A 25499-nucleotide genomic window follows, 5' to 3' on the forward strand; every position below is an offset into this window, starting at 1 on the left:
CTATAAAAATAATTTTGTGGACGATTTAAATCATTTTCTTGATGTAGTTAAAAATGTAGTCGAAGTCTCCCCCCTTAAAACTCAATAAAATGTTTATATTTTGTTTATAAACAAAAATAGATGCCAACTGTGGAAATTTTGTATTATTAAATAAAAATAAAATATGATTTATATTTTGTATAAAATAAAATATATAAAATTATATATTATAAAAAATATAAAAACAATAAATAAATCAGTTTATTTATAATAGAAAATATGATACAGCTCAAATTTGTTAATTAAAAATTAAAAAAGGGTTCGTTTTTTAAAAACATTTCAGTTTATGTTTTCCTTAGAAAAATAAAAAATGACTTAGGTGTAATTAATTGAAATTGACAGTCTGGAAAACTTTCACAGTTCAAATATAGTGAAAAATTGTAATAATTATTATAATTATAATAATTATAAAATCATAACTAATTATGAATAAAAAATTGAGAAATATTTGAGACATGAAAAGCAAATGCCAGTAAATGATAAATGATGTTACCCTTTGAACATTTGTAAAATATCCTCGACATATTGATCATTATTATTAAGAAAAAAACTGTTTATACCATTTTCTTTTGTAACATGCAATTTTTTTTATAACTTTAAATAGTAGTCATTAGTTTTTTAATTAATGACTTCGACAAGCGTAGGCGTAATGATTATGTAGCGACTTGATAAAAAATAAATTACTTTTTCCATAAATAAGTCTTTATTTTAAAAAAATGCAACATATGTATAATGAAACAGTCGCTCATCTCACGCTTCAATCATACTAGAAAATATTTTTTTTTATTGCGATCTTTGAGTAGATCAAGATCAAGGAAGTGTTCTTAAGTATTTGCTTAAAAAGTGAGTGGAGATTGTTCAATGCTTTCTCAAGCTTTTCGACAATTTCTCGTATTTTCTTTTGCTGGAGAACCAGAGACCGAAAGGAATCGCCAAACAGGGAAGAGTCATTACAGCGAAAGCTGCCCAGTCAATCTGCAAAGGAGAGAATTTTTTAAAATATGTTTTTTCATTGTATGTCTATTATTATTTATTTCATTGTCTAAGTATAATTTTAAAAATAATAAATATGGAAATGAAATATATATTTCGTTGTCTAAGTATAATTTTGAAAATAATAAATATGGAAATGAAATATATATTTCGTTGTCTAAGTATAATTTGAAAATAATAAATATGGAAATTAAATATATATTTAATTGCCTAGGTACAATTTTGAAAATAATAAATATGGAAAGCAAATTAATTTACCACGTGGGAGGAGAATTTCTTGTCGAATTCCCGGAAAGAGATGAAATAGGCTAAGCCAGGTTCGCTGCTGACTGCAAATTGTAAATTGGGAGCGTCTTCGCGATGACGGTAGACAACTTCGGCGGAGGTGAAGTTGAAGTATCCGTACTTCCTTGGCTTGACGATGACGGTGTGACTCACATTGGACTGAGGTGGTACCCTGTCGATTTTGGCATTCAATTCTCCACTCACGTGCACGAAACTGTCAGCGGGGAATGAGTTGTCGGTGATTGCGACCTCCAACGCTGCCTCATTGCCGACATTGTAGACAGTGTACTGCAAAGTTAAATTCAAAAATTAAGAGTCTTTCAAACTAAACTTTTTTCAAGTAAAATTTATTTAATTACTTAATTATAATTTAATCGAATTAATAAGATCGAAGTTAATGTTAATAGAAGCTCTTTAAAGAACTAATATGTACTCTTTTAAGGGGAGTCTTCGAGTACATTTTTAATTATATCAAGAAAATTATTTTTAAATCTTCCATAAAATTAATGGTCAGAAAATAAAATCGGTTAGAAAATATTCTGACCCTTCTTGGATTTATGTTTTTCTTAAAAATTGATAGATTTTAAAATCCATTTTTTTATTTTTATTAATTAATTTTTGAAGCATTTTGTTCTTATGTTGAAAATGCTAAAAAAAACATAGTTATTCAATTTTTTTATATAGAAATTCACTTGTTTATTTTTATAACTAATTTAAAATCATAATTTTATCAGAATTTATTATATAACTAGCCAAACTATCCGCGCGCGGGAATGTTGTATGGGGCTGCTTATTTTAAACAATTTAAAAAATTTTAAAGAAATAATTATTATAACCTAACAAAGAGATTTAACTAACTAAAATTTAAATAATTTCACTCAATGGTCTCAATTTAAATAGAATTTACATTACTAGACTTAAACTATGGCTAGAACAATTACAATTAGTATCTGGGTCATCTTTTGCATTGCTTATTTTATAAAGCCATTTTAAATTAAATACTTTTCAAAGAAATAATAATTATTACACAATGAAAAAAGTTTTACTTGAAATAGCGATAAGTTTCTCTAGAATAACGAAAGTATTAATTGAAGCACTGAAAAATTTCGCTACTAAAGTGAAATCTGTAGTTCATCCAGCTAAATATTTTTTGCCGTGCATAACGAAAAAAGAATTAAATTAACATCAGATTTTCTACATTTAAAAAAAAAACGAATTCAAATAGAAATTAATCATTTTACAACTTAACCAAATTCACCACAGAAATCACTGAATTCGATAATTTAGAAGAAAGTCAGACAAAAGCAGGGTTCCTACAGAATCACGAAATCATGGAAATCATGGAAATGGTATGGAATTTTTAAAAGGCTTCTGGAAATCAGGGAAATCATGGAAAAGGCCTGTAATTTTTAAAAAATTCTAAATTTTTCAGTTTTCCATTTTTTCTCTTGAATAAAAATTCAAATAATAATAAAGCTAAATGGCATAAAAGACAAAAAAAAATGTTGAATTTTAAGCAATTCGATTTTTCGGATTTTTGATAATTTTTAATAATTTTTGATTTTTTACCAAAGAGTCGAGACAATTTAATAAGTAAAGTATTTTCCAAAAGCACAAAAATAATGAAGCTTAATCCCATAAAAGAGAAGAAAAAATGTTGAATTTTAAGAAAATCGGATTTTTGAATTTTTGATAATTTTCGATAATTTTAGATTTTTTACCAAAGAGTCGAGACAATTTAATAAGTAAAGTATTTTCCACATTAAAAAGTTTGACATTAAAAAATAAAAAATGCCAATACTTAACCCACAAAATTTAATTTTCAAAACAAACAAATGAATGCAGATAATTTGCTAACGGAAAGGAACTTACGATTATTATAATTAAAATAAAAAAGATAAAAAATATTATGATCAAAAATTAGTTAGAAAAATAAACAAATGAATTTTCTAATGAAAAAATTGAATAATTCAGCCTGGAAACAAAGATTTTTAAAAAAATGCTATAAAATTATAAATGGATTTGAAAATCTACCAATTTTTAAGAAAAATAAAAATTCAAAAAGGGTCAAAATACTTTCTGATCATAGAATTCATCACAAAAAATTGTCAAAATAATTTTATGGAATATTTAAAATTTATTTTCTTGATACATTTAAAAATACAGTTTAAAATACCCTCCCTTCAAAACAACAAATTTAAAATCAAAACATATTAAATATAAATATATTTACTCCAACGTTTCGAAATCTAAATGATTTCCTCGGAGTCTATCAAAAAATATATACAAAGAATAATTTAACAAATAAATAAAATTAAAAAGATTTTTATTATACCCTAACATTAGAGTAGAATCTGGAGTCAGAAAAATTATAATGAAAATTAAAAAATAATATTGAGTAAAATAAAAGGCAAAAATTGAATAAATCGTAATTTTATTAATTTTTATTATTACTTTTCAATTTTTACTACTTTCATTTTTATTTCTATTTATGTTTATTATTTATTGATTAAATAATCAATGATTTTCTTTTATTTAGTTTCTATAAAATTCATATTGAACTTATTGATTTCGTAACCTACTTATTCTCTTAATAACTATTAATTTAATGTAATCCTAACTTCAAATATTTAATTATTTTTTGTATTTTTTAAATTTTTACCCATTTTTTTTTCCTTTATTATTTTTTAACTTTCATTATAATTTTTCTGACTCCAGATTCTATTCCAGTGTTAGAGTCCTCGTTTATTTGACTTATTAATTTCTGGTAAGATAATTATTTATATTTTATGTCTTTTTATTTTTTTTTTTGTTGAATTATTCTTTGTAATTATTTTAATTTTGTATATTTTTGATAGACTCTCCGAAAAAGAAATCATTTAGATTTCGAAACAATAAAAATTTTATTAATTTGTTGCATTGTTTCATTATCAAATTATATAGAATTTATACTAAATTAAATATTTAATTTTAGTTTTAATAAATAATATAATAATAATATAGAATATAAAATAGAAATAAATAGAAATACGCAATATGTTTTATCATTACTCCAAAAAAAGAAAATGTAAATTAGTATGTAAATTATCTTCTACTAAATTATGGAAATCTCTAAGGTAAATTGGTAAATAGGTAAATTGATCCTAAAAGCAGAAAATTAATTAAAATTGAAGGAAAATTACCTTAACGACAACATCCATATTTTCAACGAGGTATTTATTGTTAATGTGCTTAGCAATGAGCAATTTAGCACCTTCTGGTTCTGGCTCATCATTTCCTAAAGTGCTGGCCAACAAAGCCAGGGTGACTGCGAAAAATATGTGGCACTTCATTCTGAAATGTGAATTTCAAAATTATTACTAATTTCCATTTAAACATTTAATTAAAAATTCAAAATTAAAACGTTTATTAAAAATTGACATAAGTTTTTTTTTAAAACACCTATACAATAAAAAGTTACATTTAAATTGTCCCTTTAATTCCAAGAATGCAGAAATAACATATTGTTTATATACTCAACACATTCTCAAGATGAAATTTATCAAATTTCTCAGTATCTAAACACTTTATGTCCTTCTAATTTTATAATTTATAAATTTTTCTAAAAAATTTTGCCACCGTCTGTTAATATTCAGGTTTAAAAGTAAAATTCCCGAAAGCTGTCAAATAGCAAGTTCTTCAAATTTTGAATATATTTAGAAAAATAATGAAGAAACTTTGAGAGAAATTAGAAAATTAGTAGTGAAAATAATTTTCCTGCTTTGTTTACAACTTTTTATTGGGGATGTAATTTAGAAAAAGTGCGTGAAAATAAAAAAATAAGAGCTCCAAAAATTGTATACATACTTTGCGGTCTAAACTTGATGTTACCGTTTTTTTATGGTATACAAAATATTGAAATATAATTAAAAGTAGATTATGCTTTGGAAATATGTCGTTTGCAATTTAATAGAAAAATAAACTTACCTGTTATGATATAAATAATATTCTAAGGTATCATAAAACTATGTTAGATTTTTATGCTACAAGTGGAAACAGCATAGAAGCTGATTAGTACATGTGGCGAACTGAGAAAAAATTCGACAAATCGCTGCCAACAGCGCCGTGCTTTCTCTGCCACGTACTTGGAGATCTCAAGCTTCGTCACTTCCTGTCTTCGACACAGGAAATCAGCTGTTTCTGACAACAAGTGTGAACATTTGTTTTTGACAATGTGTCAAAAGTCTCAAAATCGTAAACAATGTCAAAATTTATACTGAGACAAAAATTTGACAATGTTGATTCAAAATAAGATCATAATATTTAAGTATATGAATCTTATTTATGGGACTTGAAGTTTACATCTCTAAGTTTATAGGTTGTGTTTGAATACGTAATCATTTAAAATGATATTGACTGCTGGTTGTTTATTGATTTCGAATGGATGATATTTGGGAAGAAAATAGTTTACAAATTTTCAAGAGGTGAAATAAATAAAAAAAAACGAAAAGTTTGTTTATTAGTCTGTCATTAAATTAACAACAATGGCTAAGGTCTATCAATCAGATCAAGAACTTGAAACCAAAGTGAAAAAAGGTTAGTTTTACATTTTAATTATATTATGTAGTCTTTTATTTTTACTATTACACTTTTACAATCATTGTTAATTTATATTTTTTATTAACTTTTTCTAATCTAATTGATTTTCTCTCGTTTAAAGTTACTGTAGATCAAATTCATTGATCTTGGCAAAATTTCAATTATTTTCAAAAACAATTCCCTCAATTCAATGTTTTTCAATATTTACTATTATTTTAATAAAATTTTCCAGAAGAATTTATGTTATTTAAAAGAAATTTTTGATAAAATTCTACGCAAACGTTTAATTATTTTCATAAATAATAAAAATTTCATAGGAATGAATGAATTTTTAGATTTTAGATATTATAAATAAGAGATTAAAAAAAATTTTAATTTACAGCTACGGAGCGGATTTCAGAGAATATGCACATCGTTGCAAATGAACCATCACTCGCGTTCTATAGATTACAGGAGCATGTGAGAAAAGCATTGCCTCCGATGGTTGAGAAAAGAGTAGAAGTTCTTGCTCTTCGAAATCAATTGCAGGGTCGTTGTTACGATGTTGAATATGCAGTGAGTGCAATAAGAAGTGTCGAGGGAGCGGACAAAAGTTTCGATAATACAATTGAATTTATCAAAAACGCCATGTTTTACAAGCAGCAATTAAAATACGAGGAGCAGCGAAGGAACAAAAAGGAAGGAAACAGAGATTCTGTATATAAAAGACTTTCTGCTCATATTCCCACTTTGGACCATTTAATGCCAGATGAATTATCCGACGTTGTCAGAGAGAGTGTAAATCGAGTTGAATCTATGATGAATCACGCGATGCATTCTAATGATTCCCAAAAGGCGAATAATTAGTCTTTTTTGTAAATAATAGGTATTCAAAAATAATTTATTGCAAATTTAAATTGATGAGTAATAGATTTTCGTTACTGTTCTATCTTTCCGTTTCTGTAAATATATACTTATAATAATAATAATAATAATAATAATAATAATAATAATAATAATAATAATAAATTTAAAAGATTTCTCAATTTTATTATCTCTACAACACTATTATTTTCAAAAATTTAATTCAATTTTCAGAAGAAGTGTTGGTATAGAGCATTTTCACGTTAAATTCAATAAAAAAAATTCGATTTTAAGGGACATTGTTTTATTCAAATTGACATGACTTCTAGAAAAATTGAGCAATTTTAATTTTTATATAGTGAATTTTAAAGCAATTTCTGCTAAATTTTCAATTTCAAAACTCTTTTTTCAAAAAAAAAAAAATAATAAATCTTATTTTTTATTTTTTTTAGAAAGTGCCTATTTTTTTCTTTTTTTCATTTTTTTTTCTTTGGAAAGCTGAGATTTTTTTCCAGTAAATTATTGTAAAGTTAAAAAAATGGGACAATAATGGGTTTTCAATAAAATAAGCACAAAAAAATCTTTAAAAAGTTGTTTTTTTTTTATTTTCTTGGAATCTCATTGTTGTATTATTTGTTTAATTTACAAAGTTTATTGGAAAAAATCTCAGCTTTCCAGTGAAAATGATAAAAAAATTTAAAAAAAGGTAGTTTTTGTGAAAATTGAAAAATAAGGTTTTATACAGAAGAACAATTTACCAGAATTTTAAGCCATTCCCAGAAAATTAAAATTTTTACTTGAACGTTTCACGTGGAATTATTCAATATTTAATTTAGTCAAAAATTTAATTATTTGTCAAATAATTTTAATCAACAGTTAGTTCTTAAATTTTTTTAGTTAATTTACATTTTTATAATCTTAATTTTAATTTTGTAAAATTTTCATATTTTTATTAAAATTTTAGTTGACTGAATTTAATTTGACAAATCTTTTAAACTTTGAAATTCGCCAATAATTAATCTTATTATGAATTTAGTTCCAATTTAGTTGATCAAAATTGTAATTTATCGACAAATTTTCAAACAATCTATAAAATTAAAATTCTAATCTTAATCAATCTCAAATTCATAACCATTTTAATTTCAAACTTCAATTTATGACATTTTTTTTTCTTTTATATTTTAGGAACAATTAATCGAAACATATAAACTTACTAGGAATTAGCGATTTTATGAAGAAAAATCATTTTTAGATATAAAAGTTTCAAAAATAGATTTATCAGTTTCTGTAAACATAAACTACGCTCAAAAAAATTCTAAACAAACGTCTAAAGTGATTAATTCAAGAGAATACAGAGTACTAGAAAAATTATTAATTAACGTTTAAATAATTCAAGAAAAATTTGTAACCATTTTTTTAGACGAAAATAATTTTTGAAATTCAAACAAATATATTTTATAAAAATTCTCGTAAAAATTCTATAATAAAAATATAAAGTTTTCATAATTCTACAGAAATTTTTTTTGTTTTAAAAAAAATCAACAAATCAACATGATTGTCATAGGTCAGAGAATTTTATCAAAAATACTAAAAAAAACTATCAAAGTTCAACAATTATTACTATACGAAAATAATTGGTGTCTAAAAATATTTAAAACTCTTGAAAACCATTAATTTTTCTTGAATTCTTTTTCACCTTAATAACTTTTAAATTACTCTACTTTTTAAAACGCTATCTCGAATTTCTTTCTTTTCTTATTAAGTACTAATTGACATTTAGAGAATATTTCTTTGTATTTATTTTACAATTATTGAATTTTACGAAGAGCAGCAATTTATAATATTTTTTTAGCGTAAAAACAAGAAAAATGTTCATAATGGATCTAAAATAGCTAAATTTTGTAAATGATAAAATTTTAAAAAGTTAAAATTTTCAGCTTTAAAATAAAAAAAATTTATAAAATAAATTTGTTTTTTAAAAAATTTTAATTCTACTTTTTTTAATTAAGAAAATAAAATTTTTGAAAATAATTAATTAAACATTTTTTAAATAATAGTAATTCCGTATAAAATTATATTAAACATAATTGAGTTTTTTAAGGGTACACCGATATTATTAACTATACTTATAAAAAAAATAATTTAAATATTTCACAAAATTATTTTGAAAATAATTTTTTGTGAGGAATTCAATGGCAAAAAAATAGAATCGGTCAGAAAATATTATGACCCTTTTTGTATTTTTATTTTTCTTTAAAAATTGATGAATTTTAAAATTCATGCGTATTTTTTAGGAAATATGTTTTTGGATCAACAAAAAAAATTGATTTTCATAATTATTTAATTATTTTTTGAAAAAAAATTTTTGTTTTTAGACAGAAAATGCTATAAAGTAGCTACTATTATTATTAAATTTTTGATTTGAAAATTCATTTCTTTATTTTACTAACTAATTACGGATCATAATTTTATCACAATTTTATCATAATTTTTAAAAATATTTTATTTTTTATATATAAAAATGATGACCTGTAATTATTTAGTAAAATAAGAAAATGAATTTTTATATAAAAAAAATTGAATAATAAATAGTGTATTTTTTAGCATTTCGAGTTCAAAAATAAAGATTTTTTTAAAAATAATTTAAAAATTATTAATTATTATTAATTAATTATTAATTATTAATTAAAAATATATTTTATATAAAATTTAGGTTTTAAAGTGTTAAAAGTTACTACATCAACAGGTATAACAAGAATATTTAAAAGATTAAAGAAGAAGATTAAAAAACTTATTTTTGTACCTTGAAAACCTTGAAAAGGCGACAAACATTTTTTTCCATATTTCTAATAAATAAAATATTAATTCTCGGGGTTTTATTTAATATTTAAAATTTTTTAAATGTTTTCATTCATCGAAAAAGTATGATCGCAAAATTAAGACCGGTATTATATATATTAGGCAATAATTATTATATTGCAAAAAAATATAAAAATTTTCTATTATTGAGAAAATTTATTTCATTTGTTTTTAATTGAAAACAGTGACACATTTCTTTTTTTTTGTTAATAAAATTCGGATACCCAAAATTCTAACGTTGTAAAAATAATAAATTAACAAAATAACTACCTACAAGAAACAAATTTGAGATAAAAATTAATTTCACTAAATAATTATGTACGTAACGTATATATAAAATTGCGTGCGCAGACGAGACATTCCAGTCGCTCAGTCGCATTCATTGTAGATTGATATGAGTTAACATTTAATATTCAGTGTCCGGTTCTGGTTAAATTTCAAAAAGAAAAAACTGATATCAATAAAAAAAATAGAAAAAATAAATTAAGTAGCGTTCGTTAGAATAAAAAACTAGTCAAAATGGGAAGTGAGAAAACGGTGCCAAATGGAATCAAATTTTTTATCGGCGGAACTTCTGGGTTAGTAATAAATATTTTAATTATTAATTACAGTCTATGTTCAGAACTTAAAAATAAATTACTTAATACGAGTTCTTAAAAATTTCTGCACTTCTTTTTCTTTTCAGTAAAATTTTCTCAATGTTTCAAAATGGCAAAAATTTGAAATTATAACCTCAATTGTAATAGACATAATATTCAATTTGAAATAATGAACGGGGATTGTTACTCTTTTATTTTAAAAATTGATTGTTGGACTTTGAGTTAGTTACCAATTGTTTTTTCTCAGCTGTCAGAATTGATGTATCAATTAATGATTTTGCCGAAAAGCAGAGGTCAAAGCAGGCGAAGCAGGCATCGTGAAATCAATAAAATTATACAATTTCCCGTTGAAATGTTTTTGCATAAATTCTTATCGGTGATTGTTATCGTTTTAACGAACCTCTCATCGATATTATTGTTTTTATTAATTAATTTCCAAATGGGTATTTATATGTCGAAAGTGGGATTTTTAACTATTCATATGAAATATAGTTTGTATTTGTTTTACTCGCGTGATGAAATTCGAATTTTATTGTCGAGTAAATTTGCTAAAAAAAATGATATAGAATATTGTCGCAGTGTTCTTAATTTAGTTTTTCGCCGGTAGTAAACGACAGTCAAGGTTTTTAAATATACCTGCAAGGCATGTGATGCTTTTCTGTCATACACTCCTTTCAAAAGTTCATTTACTCTCTCCTTGAATGCCAATTTATAAATAATTATTTATTTATTCAACAAGTATTTTATAAATGTGTCACTTTTTATTTACAACTTGAGTGGCTAATTCTAATTTTATAAATGTGAAATGTATATTTATATAGATTTTATGTAAAAAAATTTCCCTATTTCTGAAACTTGATAAATGGATATTTGAGAAAATACATTATTTTTTTACTGAGTTATTTTAAAATATAAGATATTTGACACCATAACTCGAAAGTGTTACAATTATAGATTCATATGCTTCGACAGTTATGTAATCTTCTAAGGTCATTTCCAGTGATAAAGAGAATACTTATTTTTTTGCATTTTTAAACAGCAGGGTTTCTGCAAGTCAAGGAAAATCTCTGGAAATCATAGAATTGTCATGGAACTTCATTTTAGTTCATGAAATCTTAAAAGTCTCTTGAAAATTCTAATCAGATCATGGAAATTTCAGAGCGCATGGAAATTATATAAAAATCATTAGTTCGAATTTCCGTAGTGATTCCAAATTTATTAAGTTCAAACTCTATTTCAACGAATTTCAAAATTAATTCAATTTTATAAATAGATCAAATTCAAAAGGTTTTAATTTTAAATTTTAGAAAATTTCTACTTTGAATGAATTTAATTAAAAATTTTAAAGAACTTAGGTTCTTGAAAAATTTTATTAAATCAGATTCTTCTGAAATTAGTTAAATTTTTTAATAACATGAAGAAATCAATCACTCCGAGTCTTCGACTCGGAGCAATCGATATCTTCATGTTTTATAATAATTAAAGATGACAGACTGACAAAATCATTATTTTATTATTATAAGAATATTGCTACTGTAATTTCTTTAAAATTATTTGTATCATTTCAATTCAATTAACATTTGCTAGAATTTTCAACTAAAATTCTACTTTAAATCAATAACATCAATTATTATTCAATTAAACTTTTTCAAAAAAAAAAAATTAATTCTACAGAATTGTTAGTTAAAAGTACGAAAAATAATAATTTAATTCTACGAGAAATCAATTATTTAAATACAAAAATAAATAATATTGAATGTTTCTTAAAATTTAATTTTTACCAAGAATTGTATTAACAACTTTTGAAAATATTTAATTTCTTTAAAGGAATTTAATTAAAATTTTAATGAAATTTATTATATTAAAGAATTTTATAACAATTTTTGAAAATAATTGAAAACTTTTTGAAGAATTTTATTAAATTTTTTAAAAATAATTGAATTCCTGAGAAGAATTTAAATAATAATTTTTGAAAATAATTGAATTCATGAGAGAATAATTTTATTGAAATTTTTGAAAATAATTGACTTTTTGAGAAAAATTAAAAAAAAATTTTGACAATAATTTAATTCTTGAGAAGAATTTCCCTATCTATTTAATATTTATAAAGATAATTTAATTCTTGACGAGAATTTTCAAAAAATTTTGAAAATAATTTAATTTCTGCAAAGTATTTTATTACTATTCAAAAGAATTGAATTCTTGCGATGAATTTTGATATTTATCAAAATAGTTGAATTTTGGAAAAGAATTTTATTAAAATTCCTTAAAATAATTGATTTTCTGCGACGAATTAAATGTTATTTATGAAAATATTTGAATTATTGCAACGAATTTTCTTGTTTTATTGAATAATTGAATGTTTCTTAAAATTGAATTCTTTCAAGTTTTAATAAAATTTTTCAATAATAATTGCATCTTACAAGGAATTTATTTAAAATTTTATTAAAAATATTTGAAATTCTGCGATGAAAATAATTGAATTCGTAAATGAAATTTTTATTATTTATGAAAATAATTGAATCTTTTCGTAGAATTGTATTAACAAGTTTTTTCTATAATTAAATATGTTGATAAATTTTATGAAAATAGTAAATATTTAAAAACGCATTGAATTGCGAAAAACTTTTAAAAATAATTGAAATGTTGCAAAGAATTTTATTAAAATTTTTGAAAATAATTGAATTTTTTGCGAAAAATTTTGCTATTTATAAAAATAATTGAATTCTTGACGAGATATTCATTAAAATTTATAAAAATAAATGAATTCTTACAAAGTATTTTATTAAATTTTGTTTAAATAATTGAAATTTTGCCGCAAGAATTTAATTAAAATTTTTGACAATAATTGAATTCTTGAGAAGAATTTTGATATTTATCAAAATAATTGAATTTTGGAAAAGAATTTCATTATTATCATGCCCCTCAATTTTTTAGTAGATAATAATAAAATGAGTAATTTAACAGTAAAAATGCACGATACTAATAATTTAAATAGCTGTAATTTGACTAATTAAAATTTATCGTTGTTTAATTGTGAATAATTTTTTTGATTTAGAATGGCAGCAACATGCTTCGTGCAACCATTAGATCTGATCAAAAATCGAATGCAACTGAGCGGAACGAAGACATCGACTGTTAGCGTTGTTTCAAATATTTTAAAAAATGAAGGCCTTTTCGCTATGTATTCAGGACTTTCTGCAGGCCTCTTGAGACAAGCTACTTACACAACTACCAGACTGGGAATATATACTTGGCTCCTTGAACTTGCCTCGTGAGTAGATTTCCCCATTTTATTTTTTATTATAAAATAATAACCAGAGAATAATATAGTTAAAAACGAAGGAAAAACTATATATGAATAATAAAAGAAAGAATACTCTTTTTACCTAATATTCGAATAAAAAACCACTGAGATACCTGACATACGTTTGGAAATAATAAGATAATGAGTTATCAGAAGAAGACTGCGATCTTATTTTTCAGAGAAAAATTGCTTTCTGCATATTGCCTTAGTCACTCGGCAGAAATTAAAGAAGCAAAAAACAGATTAAAATAACATTAATATCATTAATATTTGAAACATTGGTCTCTTTTCTTACAAAAACGCTTCCATTTCTTACTTTTCGTGAAAACATTTATTTTAAAAAAGGACAATTGTTTGACTATTTCCTTAGAAAGGAAGGACAACCGAATTTCTTTATGAAGGCAGGCATTGGAATGGCTGCAGGCTGTGTCGGTGCATTTGTTGGAACGCCAGCGGAAGTCGCCTTAATCAGAATGACAGCCGATGGGAGATTGCCCTTAGGTAGTCTAATCAACGAATTAGAGTTTATTTACTATCTTTAATAATAAATTTTCTTAATGAATACTTACTTCTTATTATATTCAAACCAAAATTGTTTGATTTTCCAGCTGAAAGGCGCAATTACAAGAATGTCTTCCACGCACTTTTACGAATGACAAGAGAGGAAGGAGTCTTTACTCTTTGGCGAGGAGCCATTCCAACAATGGGAAGAGCCATGGTGGTGAATGCTGCACAACTTGCGTCTTATTCACAAGCAAAGGAATCACTTCTCGACACGGGTACAAACTTTTTTAAAATTCTTTTTAATTTACTGTACATTAGCAGCTAACTTTGATTTGAAATAATTTATTGTTGATAATTTTAATTTTCACTAAAATTGCAGGTTATTTTGAGGAAAATATAACTCTACACTTTGTCGCTTCCATGATTTCTGGATTGGTAACAACTGCAGCTTCGATGCCTGTTGATATCGCTAAAACGAGGTGACACAATCATTCGAAAATTAATTGATAACACTGATTGACAAAATTTTGCTACAAAAAGAAACGATGATGATTCTTATAGAATTTTTGCCGTAGATTACGAATCTGTGAGTAAAATTTTAGCAGCACGTCTCAATTTTGAGAAAAACGGGGTCAAATTGCAAAAAGTCGCAGTTTTGACACTTTTTGAATCACTATAAGACCACACAGCACCGAAACATTCCTAAAAGTTTATTAAAGATTTACTTGCAAACTTCGGAGTATTTACTTGCAAAGTTTAATGAAAATTGTGTAAAGATTTAAATGGCCCACTTCAATAAATGTTTATCGTGAAATTTACCTGAAAATTTAAATAAAATTTTCATCTAAATCTATATAGGTGCAAATTTAATTTAAATTTTCAGGAAAGTTTCAAGCTAAATTTTAAGGAAAGTTTGACGATAAACATTTATTCAATTCAAAAATTATGCAATTCAAAAAATATTATTAAAATTCTTTGAAACGATTCAATATTATTTTCAAAAAATTTTCAAAATTCAATTATTTTCAATATTTACTATTTTAATAAAAAATTTCCCAAAAGAATTCAATTATATAAGAAAAAATGTTTATTAAATTCTTTACAAACAATCAATTATATTCATAAATTATAAAATTTTCACAGTAATTCAATTTTTTAAAACACAATTTTCATATAATTTTTCGAAACAAATTAATTATTAAAATAGAATTTTTATAAAATTCATCGCAACAATTCAATTATTTTTAAATATAATAAAATTCTCCTCAGTAATTCAATTATTTTAAAAAATTTTAATAAAATTCGTTGTAAGCATTCAATTAATAAAACTCATTGCAGGATTTCAATTATTTTTAATAAAATTATAAATTTTTCGAAAAATGCAATTATTCTTTACAATTTAAATAACAATACAATACAATACAATACAATTTAAATAATATTAAATAATTTAATAATTAATTAAATTATTAATAATAATAATTAATAATTAATTAATAATTTAAATAATAAATAAATAAATTCTTTACAATTTTTTTTTTTTACAATTTTATTAAAATTCTTTAAAGGAATTTAATTATTTTTAAAAATTTTGATATCATTTTGTTTATTAGAATTTAATAATAATTTACAAACCATTTTTAATTAAATTTCTTGAAAGAATTTAGTTATTTTTAAAAATTTTAATGAAATTCTTCCTAAAAATACAAATTCTTTCAAATTTATAATTTTAATAAAATTCTTCGTAGCAATTTTAAATTAAATTAAATTAAAAATTTGTATGGTTAGGAAGAATTTTATTAAAATTTTTGAAAATAAATAAATTCTTTCAAAAATTTTATTAAAATTATAAATTTGAAAAGAATTTTATTGTTAGTAAGAATTTCATTAAAGTTTTTGAAACAATAAAATTTTTTTCAAATTTATAATTTTAATAAAAAATAAAATTCTTGAAAGAATTTAATTATTTTCAAAAATTTTAATAAAATTCTTCCTAACAATAAATGTTTTTTCAAATTTATAATTTTAATAAAACTCTTGAAAGAATTTAATTATTTTCAAAAATTTTAATGAAATTCTTCCTAACAATACAAATTTTTAATTTAATTTAAAATTGCTACGAAGAATTTTATTAAAATTATAAATTTAAAAAAATTTGTATTAGAAAGAATTTGATTAAAATTTTTGAAAACTACTACATTTTTTCAAGAAATTTAATTAAAAATGAATTGAAAATAATTATTAAATTTTGATAAACAAATTATATCAAAATTCTTAAAATAATTAAATTCCTTTGCTATTCCAAAAATTTGACGAAATTTAACTATTTTCAATATTTAGGTACTATTTCAATAAATTGTTCTAAAGTAATTCAATTATTTAAAAAAATTTTACTCATATTTGTCACAAGAATTAAATTATTTCCATGAGCTATAAAATTGTTTGAAAAATGCAATTATTCTTAAAAATTTTATTAAACTTCTTCAAAAAAATTCAATTATTTATTTCTTTATTTAAATAATTGAATTCTCGTAGAGCTTTCTAATAAGAATAGCGTTATAGTGAAATTTTTTTAAAATAATTAAATTTCAAGAGTTTTTTTAATTGAAACCTTTGAAAATTTTAATTGTTGTAAAATTGTAATATTCTAAAAATTTCAACAGAAAGAAAATTAAATGAAATAGCAGCAACTCAAAAATAAAGTTTTTCTATTAAAAGTTTTGGGTTTGGGGCAAATGTGACAAAAATAAATTTGAATCTTTCGTTTTTATTTTTTTCAAAGAAAATTAATCTAAATTTATAATTAAAATTCACCAAATTAAAGACAATGAAATTTACTACAAAAATGAGACGTAATGTTTTTCCTGTAGGTTTCATCTTGGGAATTTTAGATTCCAAAAAAGTTCAGTAAAATTAGAAACCAGAAGAACCAAAGGGCCAGAAAAACAGTGAATTTTTGTCGAACAGTGATTATTAATGTTTACTTATACGAAGCAGAGAATGAAAAATAAACTTTGTTTGCATTTTAGAATCCAAAACATGAAGATGATAGACGGAAAACCAGAGTTCAAGGGTTCAGTGGATGTGCTAACGAAGGTGGTGCGAAACGAAGGTCTATTTGCCTTGTGGAAAGGATTCTTTCCTTATTACGCTCGCTTAGGACCGCACACTGTCTTAACATTCATCTTCCTTGAGCAAATGACGTCAATTTACAAAAGCAAATTTGCATGATGAAATTAAAGTTGTTAATCTTGTTCCAAGTGCATATTCCGCGGCCATATTAATCGAGACAATTCTCTCCACTTGTTAATAACGAATGTTCAAATCTACTGGATTAGTCATCATTTTTAAAAAGGCCCACTGTACATTTTTCGTTTCGTCAATATGATGGCAAGAAAAATTATTTTAATATTTATTTAGGGAAATAAAATTTTACAAAGACTTTAGAAAAATTGAGAAAATTTCAGGCGTATCACAAACACGTTCTCTATAATGAAGAACGCATTTTTCTTAGATTATATTAGTCAATTGAAATGCGAATTACTGGCTTCTTTTTTCGAGCCACAGTGTAAACAATACATTCTGTGTACATTCTCTTATTAGAACGTAACGTCGTCTGGAACGATTATAGTTTTTATTATTGTTATAAATCGTCAGAGGAGATTTCAATAGTTCCTCGTCGTTGTGCATTGTTTACAAAAAAAAAGTGTTTGCCACAAAATGTTCAATGTGCCGAAACACAAGACATGTGTATTATTATTATAATTTTACTCTCATCATTCCCTTTAAGAAGCATGTGTTAGGGATAATTTGCAAGCTATAGATACACGAATACGTAAACAAAAAGTCCACCTCTATTTTTTTATGTATTTACGAAAAAATAAACAGTGTATAAATTTATTTACAGTAAATAATTTTTTTACATACCAATTTTCGTTAATTACATTTTAATTTCTATCATTTTTTTCTTTATGAAAAAAGCTTTACAATTAACTATACAATCACTTTATTTTTTAATTTGTAAACGTAAAAATTTCTTTTTACTGTTTTATAAAAATATGTTATTTATCATTTTGAACATAAACAGCAACGTAAGGATTTTCTTTCAATTCTTTTATCGATGTTTGTACATTTAATAATTTCTCTTTCATACGTCGAAGTGTTAACTCTAAAGTTTTTATTCTTTTTTTCTTGGCAATTAATTCTCGTTGAGTGTGTTCCCAATATTTTTTTCCTCCATCAGGTCTCGATATAATTTTCTCCCATGTGAGATTCACACTTATTTTCGTTTTTGGAGCATTAAATTCATTCCTGATAAGAACATAAATACAGAAATTGAAATAAATTAAATTTGTTAATTAACAGGGTTGCCACAGGTCAGAGAAAAGTCAGGGATAAAAAGAATGTACTGGAAAAAATTAATTTTTTAGAATTCATAAGAAAATTCTCATTTTTTGTGCCTTTCGTTTCCCTCATAGACAATCATAAAATTATTACTTATAAATTATTTAATGAATAATTTTATTTCAAAATTAATTGAATTTTAAGAGTTGCGATCATAATTTTTGTAAATAAATAAACTTTTCAAACGGTTTTAATTACAAATTTTATAAAATTTCAAATTTGAATGAATTTAATTAGAAATTTTAAAGAACTTAGATTTTTGAAAAATTTTAATAATTCAAATTCTTCTGAAATTAATTAAATTTTTTTAATATTTATTTAATTAATTATTAAAAAAAAATATTATTTCAATTTCAAACTACGGCGCTGGCCGAACGTCAAGCTGCGTCTGTCGCTTCTGCAGTTCTGCTGCACAGTACCGCGCGCGCTGTCTTTCGCGTTTATTGACGTTTGTCACATAGAGCTTTATCGAATAAAAAAATATAGATCAAAAAAGTTATTGCGATGGAAAGTGCTACAATGGAATCAAGTTCTTCTGCATCAGAATGTGGTGGATTAAAAAAACGTGTGCGAAAAGATAAATGGAAAGAAAATAAGAGGAAAATCAGCAAGAATCCAGGAAGAGGTTATGTTTCTAAGAATGAAAATGAAATCGATTGCAAAATCTTTAAACAAATTACTAACTGTTGTAATAATAAGTGTTGTTCGAAACTAAATCGACAAGAACAAAAGGATATTTTCCAAAAGTTTTGGTCTCTGGGTTCGAAAGCAGACCAGGATACTTTTTTAATTAGTTGCGTGCATCGAGAGAACATTAAAACTGCAAAACCTAGTCCCAAAACCAAAAATCGACAACATTCTTGGAAGTATACAGTAAAAAGTGCCGGTTCAGATTCCTTTATTTGTAAAAAATTCCTAATAACTTTACTTCAAATTACTGAAAGAAGAATGAAAACTATACATCAGTATAATAATAAAGGTATGATTTAAAATTTGTTTTTAAATTTATTATTTACTCAAGTTAGTATTAATTGAAATGTTAATATTTTTAGTATTTTATAGTAATTTAATATTTTCTAAATTATTCATGGAAATTAAGTTTTTTGTTTTATTATTATACAATTATACAATTAAATAACTCAAAATATAATATAAAACTGCATTTTTATCCTAAATGTTTTTTTTTTCTAATTTTCAACTAACTATACTGAAATGGAAATTACAGGTTTGCTTGTTGCCACAGAAACTCGTGGGAAGGCACCGAATCCAAAAAAAATACCGGATGATATTTGGGAATCAGTTGAAGAACACTGGTCAACACTGCCTCACAAGGAATCACATTATAAAGGCCAGAACACGAAAAGGAAATACTTTGATAATGCAGATCTTACAATTGTAAAGTTGCATTCTTTATTTTTGAAATTTCACGAAAAGAAAACAGGAACTCGGCTTGATTTAACATACAAAGTTTACCATAAATTTTTTCGTGAAAAGAGCAAATACTCTATTCGATCACTTAGAACCGATGTTTGCGACTTTTAACAACGAATCCTGATGATTCCTGTAAGAATGACTTACGCATTCATGAAAAAATGTATAAAGATCATAGAGAAATGAGTACACTACTGGAGTGTGTAAAGACGATAAAAACAAAACATTGGTTCTTGAATTTGATTACGCACAAAATCTGCAGCTCCCTATGATGCGATATTGCGCTTGGTTATCTGCAAAGCGTAATGTAAAAATAATCCACATTCTCCCTGTTGGAGGACATAGCTATTGTCAATGCGACCGAAATTTCGGTCTGTATGGGTCAGTTTTAAAAAGACAGGAGATAGTAGAAATCTCAGATGAATATATTAGTATTATGAAAAAATCCTAGCCCATTTCAAGCTGAAATGAGTGGTCATTTGTTTCAAGACTATATAAAATTAATTATTTTCAACTAATTAAAATTTAGAGAACAGTATAAATATCTATAAAAATTGAAATAAAAAGCGATTTTTTAAAAAAAATTAAAATAATAAAACTTTTTTTAATTTTGTGAAAAAATTGTTCCCGGTTTTCCCAGTTAGTAGACACTCTTGCGAATAATTGGAATTTCCTAAAATTGAATTGTAAACAAATGGATTTGAAAATTCTCAAAGAACTTAATTAACAAAATTATTTAACTTTTTTTTAAAAAATTCAGCGTAAAAAACAAAAATTAAGTTTATATTATGTTTATACAAAGTTTTGATAATTTCGAATAACTTTTGAGCGACCGGACGAAATTGAATGAAATAAACGCTAAAATAATCTCACCTGTGATTTAGTTAAGATTCCAAAAACTACCGTCTTACAAGAATGACTTCATATATTTTAATATTTTTGATCGTAAAAAATATTCTCATCAGCTGAAATTATTAGGTCCCTATCGTCCCTTTTACTAAATTCTGTCTGACTTGTAGTTTTTTATGAAGAACTTTTTTAATTTTTGTAATAGTTGGTTGAAGTTTTCTTCTGCGGCTTCTGTTACTGATAAATCTATGGAGTTAAGTGGTGTCAAATCAAATTCTTCAAGCAGAATATTCAGTGCAATGCTAATTTTTTCTTTTCGTAAATGTGCTTTTTCTTCTTCTTCTTCTAATTCTTCCGCATTTTCCACTATCTCTTGCGATTCATTCATGGGAATATCTAATTCTTCTTTCTAGAATTTTCAATTTGATTAAATTTAATAATTATAAAGATATTTCTATTTGTTATAATACGTATAATACTAAAAAAATTATATGTACAAACTATGAAACAGAATAAAATTTTACAATGTTAAAAATTGTCCTTATTGGCAAATGAAAAAATAATACAAAAAAAAATAATTTTTGTTGAATATATTAGATGTAAAATGAAAACTTAAACCTCGTTATTTCGCATTGAGAATAACTGATCCTTTTTATATTTTCACGATTTTCACTTTTGAAAATGACAAACATAACCTATTTTTTTATATTGTACTACCAAAGTAGATAAATTACATTTAATTATCAAAATTTTTGTATTGAAAATGAGAATTCTAAATTAATATGTAAATTTGTAAAAATTCTATTACTTTAAAAAAAATACTTTTCATAGGTATACGTACTATCAAAATAAGTTCAGACTTAACACAATTATCGACGAATTCTTCTGAATTTTCTTGAAGACTTTTTTGTTGTTCCTTTGCCTTTCGATAGCACAAAGTTTTACAACTTTTACAAATGTTTTTGTGCCCTTTCAAGAAAGGAAAGCGGTTCTTCAGAGCCGGTGTCATTTCTACAATGTTATCTCTTCTACGAGAATGTTTCGAAAAAGGGTTGCAACAATGATTTGCAATCCTAGCATTTTTTGCTTCCATATCGTACAACAATCTCACAAACTTAAAAATCTTTTCAAATATTTAAAACTATATTGATAACTGGAGAAAAAATTGACAATTCTATACACACGTGAAGGTGAAATTCGTAAACACAAGAATTGGTTACAGTGTTGCCAGACTCGACTGTTATGATAGAGCAAAAATGCGAATTTCCATTTCAAAATATGGAATTTTAAAAATATTGTTTTAAAAACACTTGTACCACTTGTACCTAGTTTCATAAAAATGAAAAATATTTTTAAAAAAAACTTTATCAGCCCCTTTAGCGGCTACAATTTCAAAGAAAAATGACTAAAATGCGGAAAAAACAAATTTCTTTGGATTTCGATCCAAATTTTCTATAAAAGGGTTTTTCGGGTTGCTGATTACGAATTTGAGGTTAAATTTTGAAAATTCAAAATGGCGGAACCAATATGGCGGATGAATTTTTAAAAGTTTCACGGTTTTTTTTAATCTTAAAGAAAATCACAAATAAGATTATTTTAGCGTTTGTTTCATTCAATTTCATCAGGTCGATCAAAAGTTATTCGAAATTATTATTTAATATTTTTTTTATTTATCAAAAACTTTAATAATCGTTGTATTCCGGTAATCTGTTCGCAGTTTAAAGTTGGTTGTTAATTGCTTTTTTGTTTCCTAACTTTTAAAAAAAAATTTCTTTTTAAATTTATTTTCAATTTTAAAATTGTATATTGAAAATCATTGAATTCTTGCAAAGAATCTTAACAAAAAAAAATTCAAGTTTTTTTATTTATGAAAATAATATTGAATTCTCGCGATGAATTCTATTAAAATTTTTAAAAATCCTAATTAAATTCTTTCGAAGAATTTTTTTGGATTTTTTTAAAATAATGGATTTTTTAAAATAATTTTTATTGAAAATTATTTATAAAAATAATTTAATTTTTACAAAAAATTTTACTATATTTATTAAAATAATTGAATTGGTCCAAAGAATTTATTAAAATTTTAGAAAACAAATTAATTTTATGTAAATATTTGAAAATAATTAAATTCTTTTGAGGAATTCTATTAAAATTGTTTTGAAAAGAATTGAATTTTTGCAAAGAATTTTACTATTTATAGAAATAATTGAAATGATCGAAGAATTTATTAAAATTTAAAGAAAAATTGAATTGTTTTGAAGAATTTTATAGAAATATTTGAAAATAATTAAATTCTTTCGAAAAATTCAATTAAAGTTGTTTCGAAAATAATTGAATTTCTGTAGGTATACGCCAGAAGAATTTTATTATTTTTTGAAAATAATTAAATTCTTTCAATTTTTTTAACGAATAAATATTTAAAAATTGCATTGAAAGTAATTTAATTTTTATATAGAATTTTTTAAAAATATTTTGAGAATAATTGAATTATATTTGGAGAATTTTAAATTCTTGTTGAAATTGAACTTTATGGAAATTTTTGAAAATTTAATTAAATTCTTTCGTGTAATTTTATTTAAATTGGTTTAAAAATAATTTAACTCCTGCAAAGACTGTTAGTATAGGTATTATATTTATAAAAAAGTTGAATTGTTTCCAAGAATTTATTAAAATTTTGGGAAATAATTGAATTTTATGGAAATATTTGAAAGTATTTTAATTCTGCCGAGGAATTCAATTAAAATTGTGTTGAAAATAATTGAATTCCTGCAAAGAATTTTGATATTTATAAAAATAATTTAATTTTTGCGAAGAATTTTACTATTTATAAAAATAATTGAATTCTTTCGGGAAATTTTATTAAAATTTTAAAAAATAATTCAATTCTTTAGTGAAACTTTATTAAAATTTTGTTAAAAATAATTGAATTTTTGCAAAAAATTATACTATTTATAAAAATAGTTGAATTCTTCCAAAGAATGTTATTATTCACAAAAAGTCAGCGAGAAACAAAATTAAATTTTTGTGGTAACCCTCATTGAAAATTGAAATTATTTAGTATTTAAATTTCTGCTTACCTTTTATGATTCTTTTTTGTTTGTGACTTTAATTTTGGTGATTGAACGACATCAAAGTTTTCATCATCTGAATTCTCGTTATCAAATTCATCGATTCGAAATTTATTAACGACTTCGTCTAAAGTTTGACTAACAGAAGATGTGTGAAGTTTATTGAGAATTCCAGTTTCCTCAGGCGTTTCATTGAGATATAGAGAAGGATTGCTGCCTTCTTTCAATCGTCGCATACCATAAACTAATCCGTATCGAAAGCAATCTTCGGTGAAATGAAGTGAACAAACCGTGGAACGCTTTGATATCGATTCTGATTTTCCTATTATATCAAGCCATTTTTGTTTTGATTCTTCATCATTTGGAAACCTAGAGTATTTATTTGTAAATTAAAAGAATATTAATATTACATATTATGCTTATTATATAAAGAATAAAAAGGATTTTGAACAGAACAATTTTTTTTTAACATTAACTTTAGAATTTTAAAAGCAATGATTTTTATTGTATAATTTTCTTGATTTTAAAAAGTTAATATTAAAACAATATTTTCCATCTAAACTTGTAAATTAGTTGAAGTACAATTTTTCTAAAACTTTCTAACGATATTCAATTTAAAATCGTAATTAAGAAATAGAAATTATTGAGATTTTTTTCATAAAGATGTGTATTTAAAATTTTCTAAAAAAATGTTTTATAATTATATATTAATTTTGAAAAATTTGGTATAAAAATGATGCAAATTATTATTTCTGTTTTTCAAAAAAATAACAGAATTTTGTTAAAAAATTGTGATAAGAAAAAGGAATTTTATACAATTTTTTCTTCTCTTTCAAAAAGAAACTCATAACTTTGTGAACAGAAATGTGATTGAGAAGCAGAAAATATGCAAAATAGGTTAGAAAACCAGAAAACACATATCCAAAGAAATTGGTAAATAAAGAATTTTAATTAGTGTTAATTATGCTGCAAAGATAAATTAACAATGTGTTTTCATACAGAGAATTGTAATTAAAAGTATCATAGCAAAATAAATTAAAAAATGACATTTTTATTCTAACATACCTGTGAAATGATAAATTACTTAATTTACTGGCTTTTCGATTGCAAATATAACATTTTGTCATTATTAACTTCTGTGTTAAACAAAAACTTTATTTTTTTAAGAATGAAGAAAATAAATAAATTAATATGAAATAATATTTCTTTCTCTCTTGTGTAATTTGTGCATTGTAAACTTCAGTAAACATGTAAATAAACAAACAAATGCTGCCAACAATGAAAAATTAAAAATTTGTATCATAATATTAAAGCTAAATTCACAATGGATTCTTTTTATTTTCAAAATAAGATTAAGGGTGTGTTTACAAGCACCGTTTTGCGTCGCGTTTTGTAAAGGCCTAATGGAGCTCTCACAGCTCTGCCTGCCTGCGCAGGCAGTAATTGGAGTAAGAGAGAAAATCAATTAGAGTGAAAGAGACAGTAAATTCAAATTTATATGCTGCCTACTAGCTGTGAGAGCGCCTTAAGCACAACTAATTCGGTTTCGGGATATGTAAGATTTACGAATCGTACAGTTTGAACGTGTTAACCTAAAGGCCAACGCAGAATAGATCTGTAACCGGAACCGCAATCGTAACCGTAAGCGTAAGAATGAGTTAGAGAAGGATAAACAATATACCTATCCTTCTTTAACTCATTCTTAGGGTGCGATCCCATGTGAGCAGAATACGTCGACCG

General features: G+C 23.9%; 5 protein-coding genes across 5 annotated transcripts; 3 read left to right on the forward strand and 2 right to left on the reverse strand.

Annotated features, from left to right (window-relative positions):
• Nucleotides 1-723: 723 nt before the first annotated feature.
• LOC122498189 (translocon-associated protein subunit beta) lies at nt 724-5434 on the reverse strand. Its single transcript, XM_043605825.1, has 4 exons — nt 5284-5434; nt 4500-4650; nt 1291-1605; nt 724-1014 (listed from the first exon to the last, which is right to left on the reverse strand). The coding sequence occupies exons 2-4, from the start codon at nt 4647-4649 to the stop codon at nt 898-900; spliced, it is 582 nt and encodes a 193-aa protein (XP_043461760.1). The 5' UTR covers nt 4650; nt 5284-5434; the 3' UTR covers nt 724-897.
• Nucleotides 5435-5538: 104 nt separating this feature from the next.
• LOC122498191 (BLOC-1-related complex subunit 8 homolog) lies at nt 5539-6910 on the forward strand. The gene is made up of 2 exons (XM_043605826.1): nt 5539-5892; nt 6278-6910. The coding sequence occupies exons 1-2, from the start codon at nt 5841-5843 to the stop codon at nt 6739-6741; spliced, it is 516 nt and encodes a 171-aa protein (XP_043461761.1). The 5' UTR covers nt 5539-5840; the 3' UTR covers nt 6742-6910.
• A 3036-nt stretch (nt 6911-9946) lies between these two features.
• LOC122498192 (mitochondrial 2-oxoglutarate/malate carrier protein-like) lies at nt 9947-17907 on the forward strand. Its single transcript, XM_043605827.1, has 6 exons — nt 9947-10175; nt 13255-13470; nt 13874-14004; nt 14112-14282; nt 14387-14486; nt 17037-17907. The coding sequence occupies exons 1-6, from the start codon at nt 10117-10119 to the stop codon at nt 17236-17238; spliced, it is 879 nt and encodes a 292-aa protein (XP_043461762.1). The 5' UTR covers nt 9947-10116; the 3' UTR covers nt 17239-17907.
• Nucleotides 17566-25024, reverse strand: LOC122498194. The gene is made up of 3 exons (XM_043605831.1): nt 24825-25024; nt 23769-24128; nt 17566-18318 (listed from the first exon to the last, which is right to left on the reverse strand). The coding sequence occupies exons 1-3, from the start codon at nt 24884-24886 to the stop codon at nt 18069-18071; spliced, it is 672 nt and encodes a 223-aa protein (XP_043461766.1). The 5' UTR covers nt 24887-25024; the 3' UTR covers nt 17566-18068.
• LOC122498193 lies at nt 18794-20685 on the forward strand. Its single transcript, XM_043605828.1, has 2 exons — nt 18794-19390; nt 19637-20685. The coding sequence occupies exons 1-2, from the start codon at nt 18916-18918 to the stop codon at nt 19951-19953; spliced, it is 792 nt and encodes a 263-aa protein (XP_043461763.1). The 5' UTR covers nt 18794-18915; the 3' UTR covers nt 19954-20685.
• Nucleotides 25025-25499: the final 475 nt, after the last annotated feature.

The sequence above is a fragment of the Leptopilina heterotoma genome, unplaced genomic scaffold, assembly GCF_015476425.1.
Source record: "Leptopilina heterotoma isolate Lh14 unplaced genomic scaffold, ASM1547642v1 Lhet_142, whole genome shotgun sequence".
Classification (NCBI taxonomy): domain Eukaryota; kingdom Metazoa; phylum Arthropoda; class Insecta; order Hymenoptera; family Figitidae; genus Leptopilina; species Leptopilina heterotoma.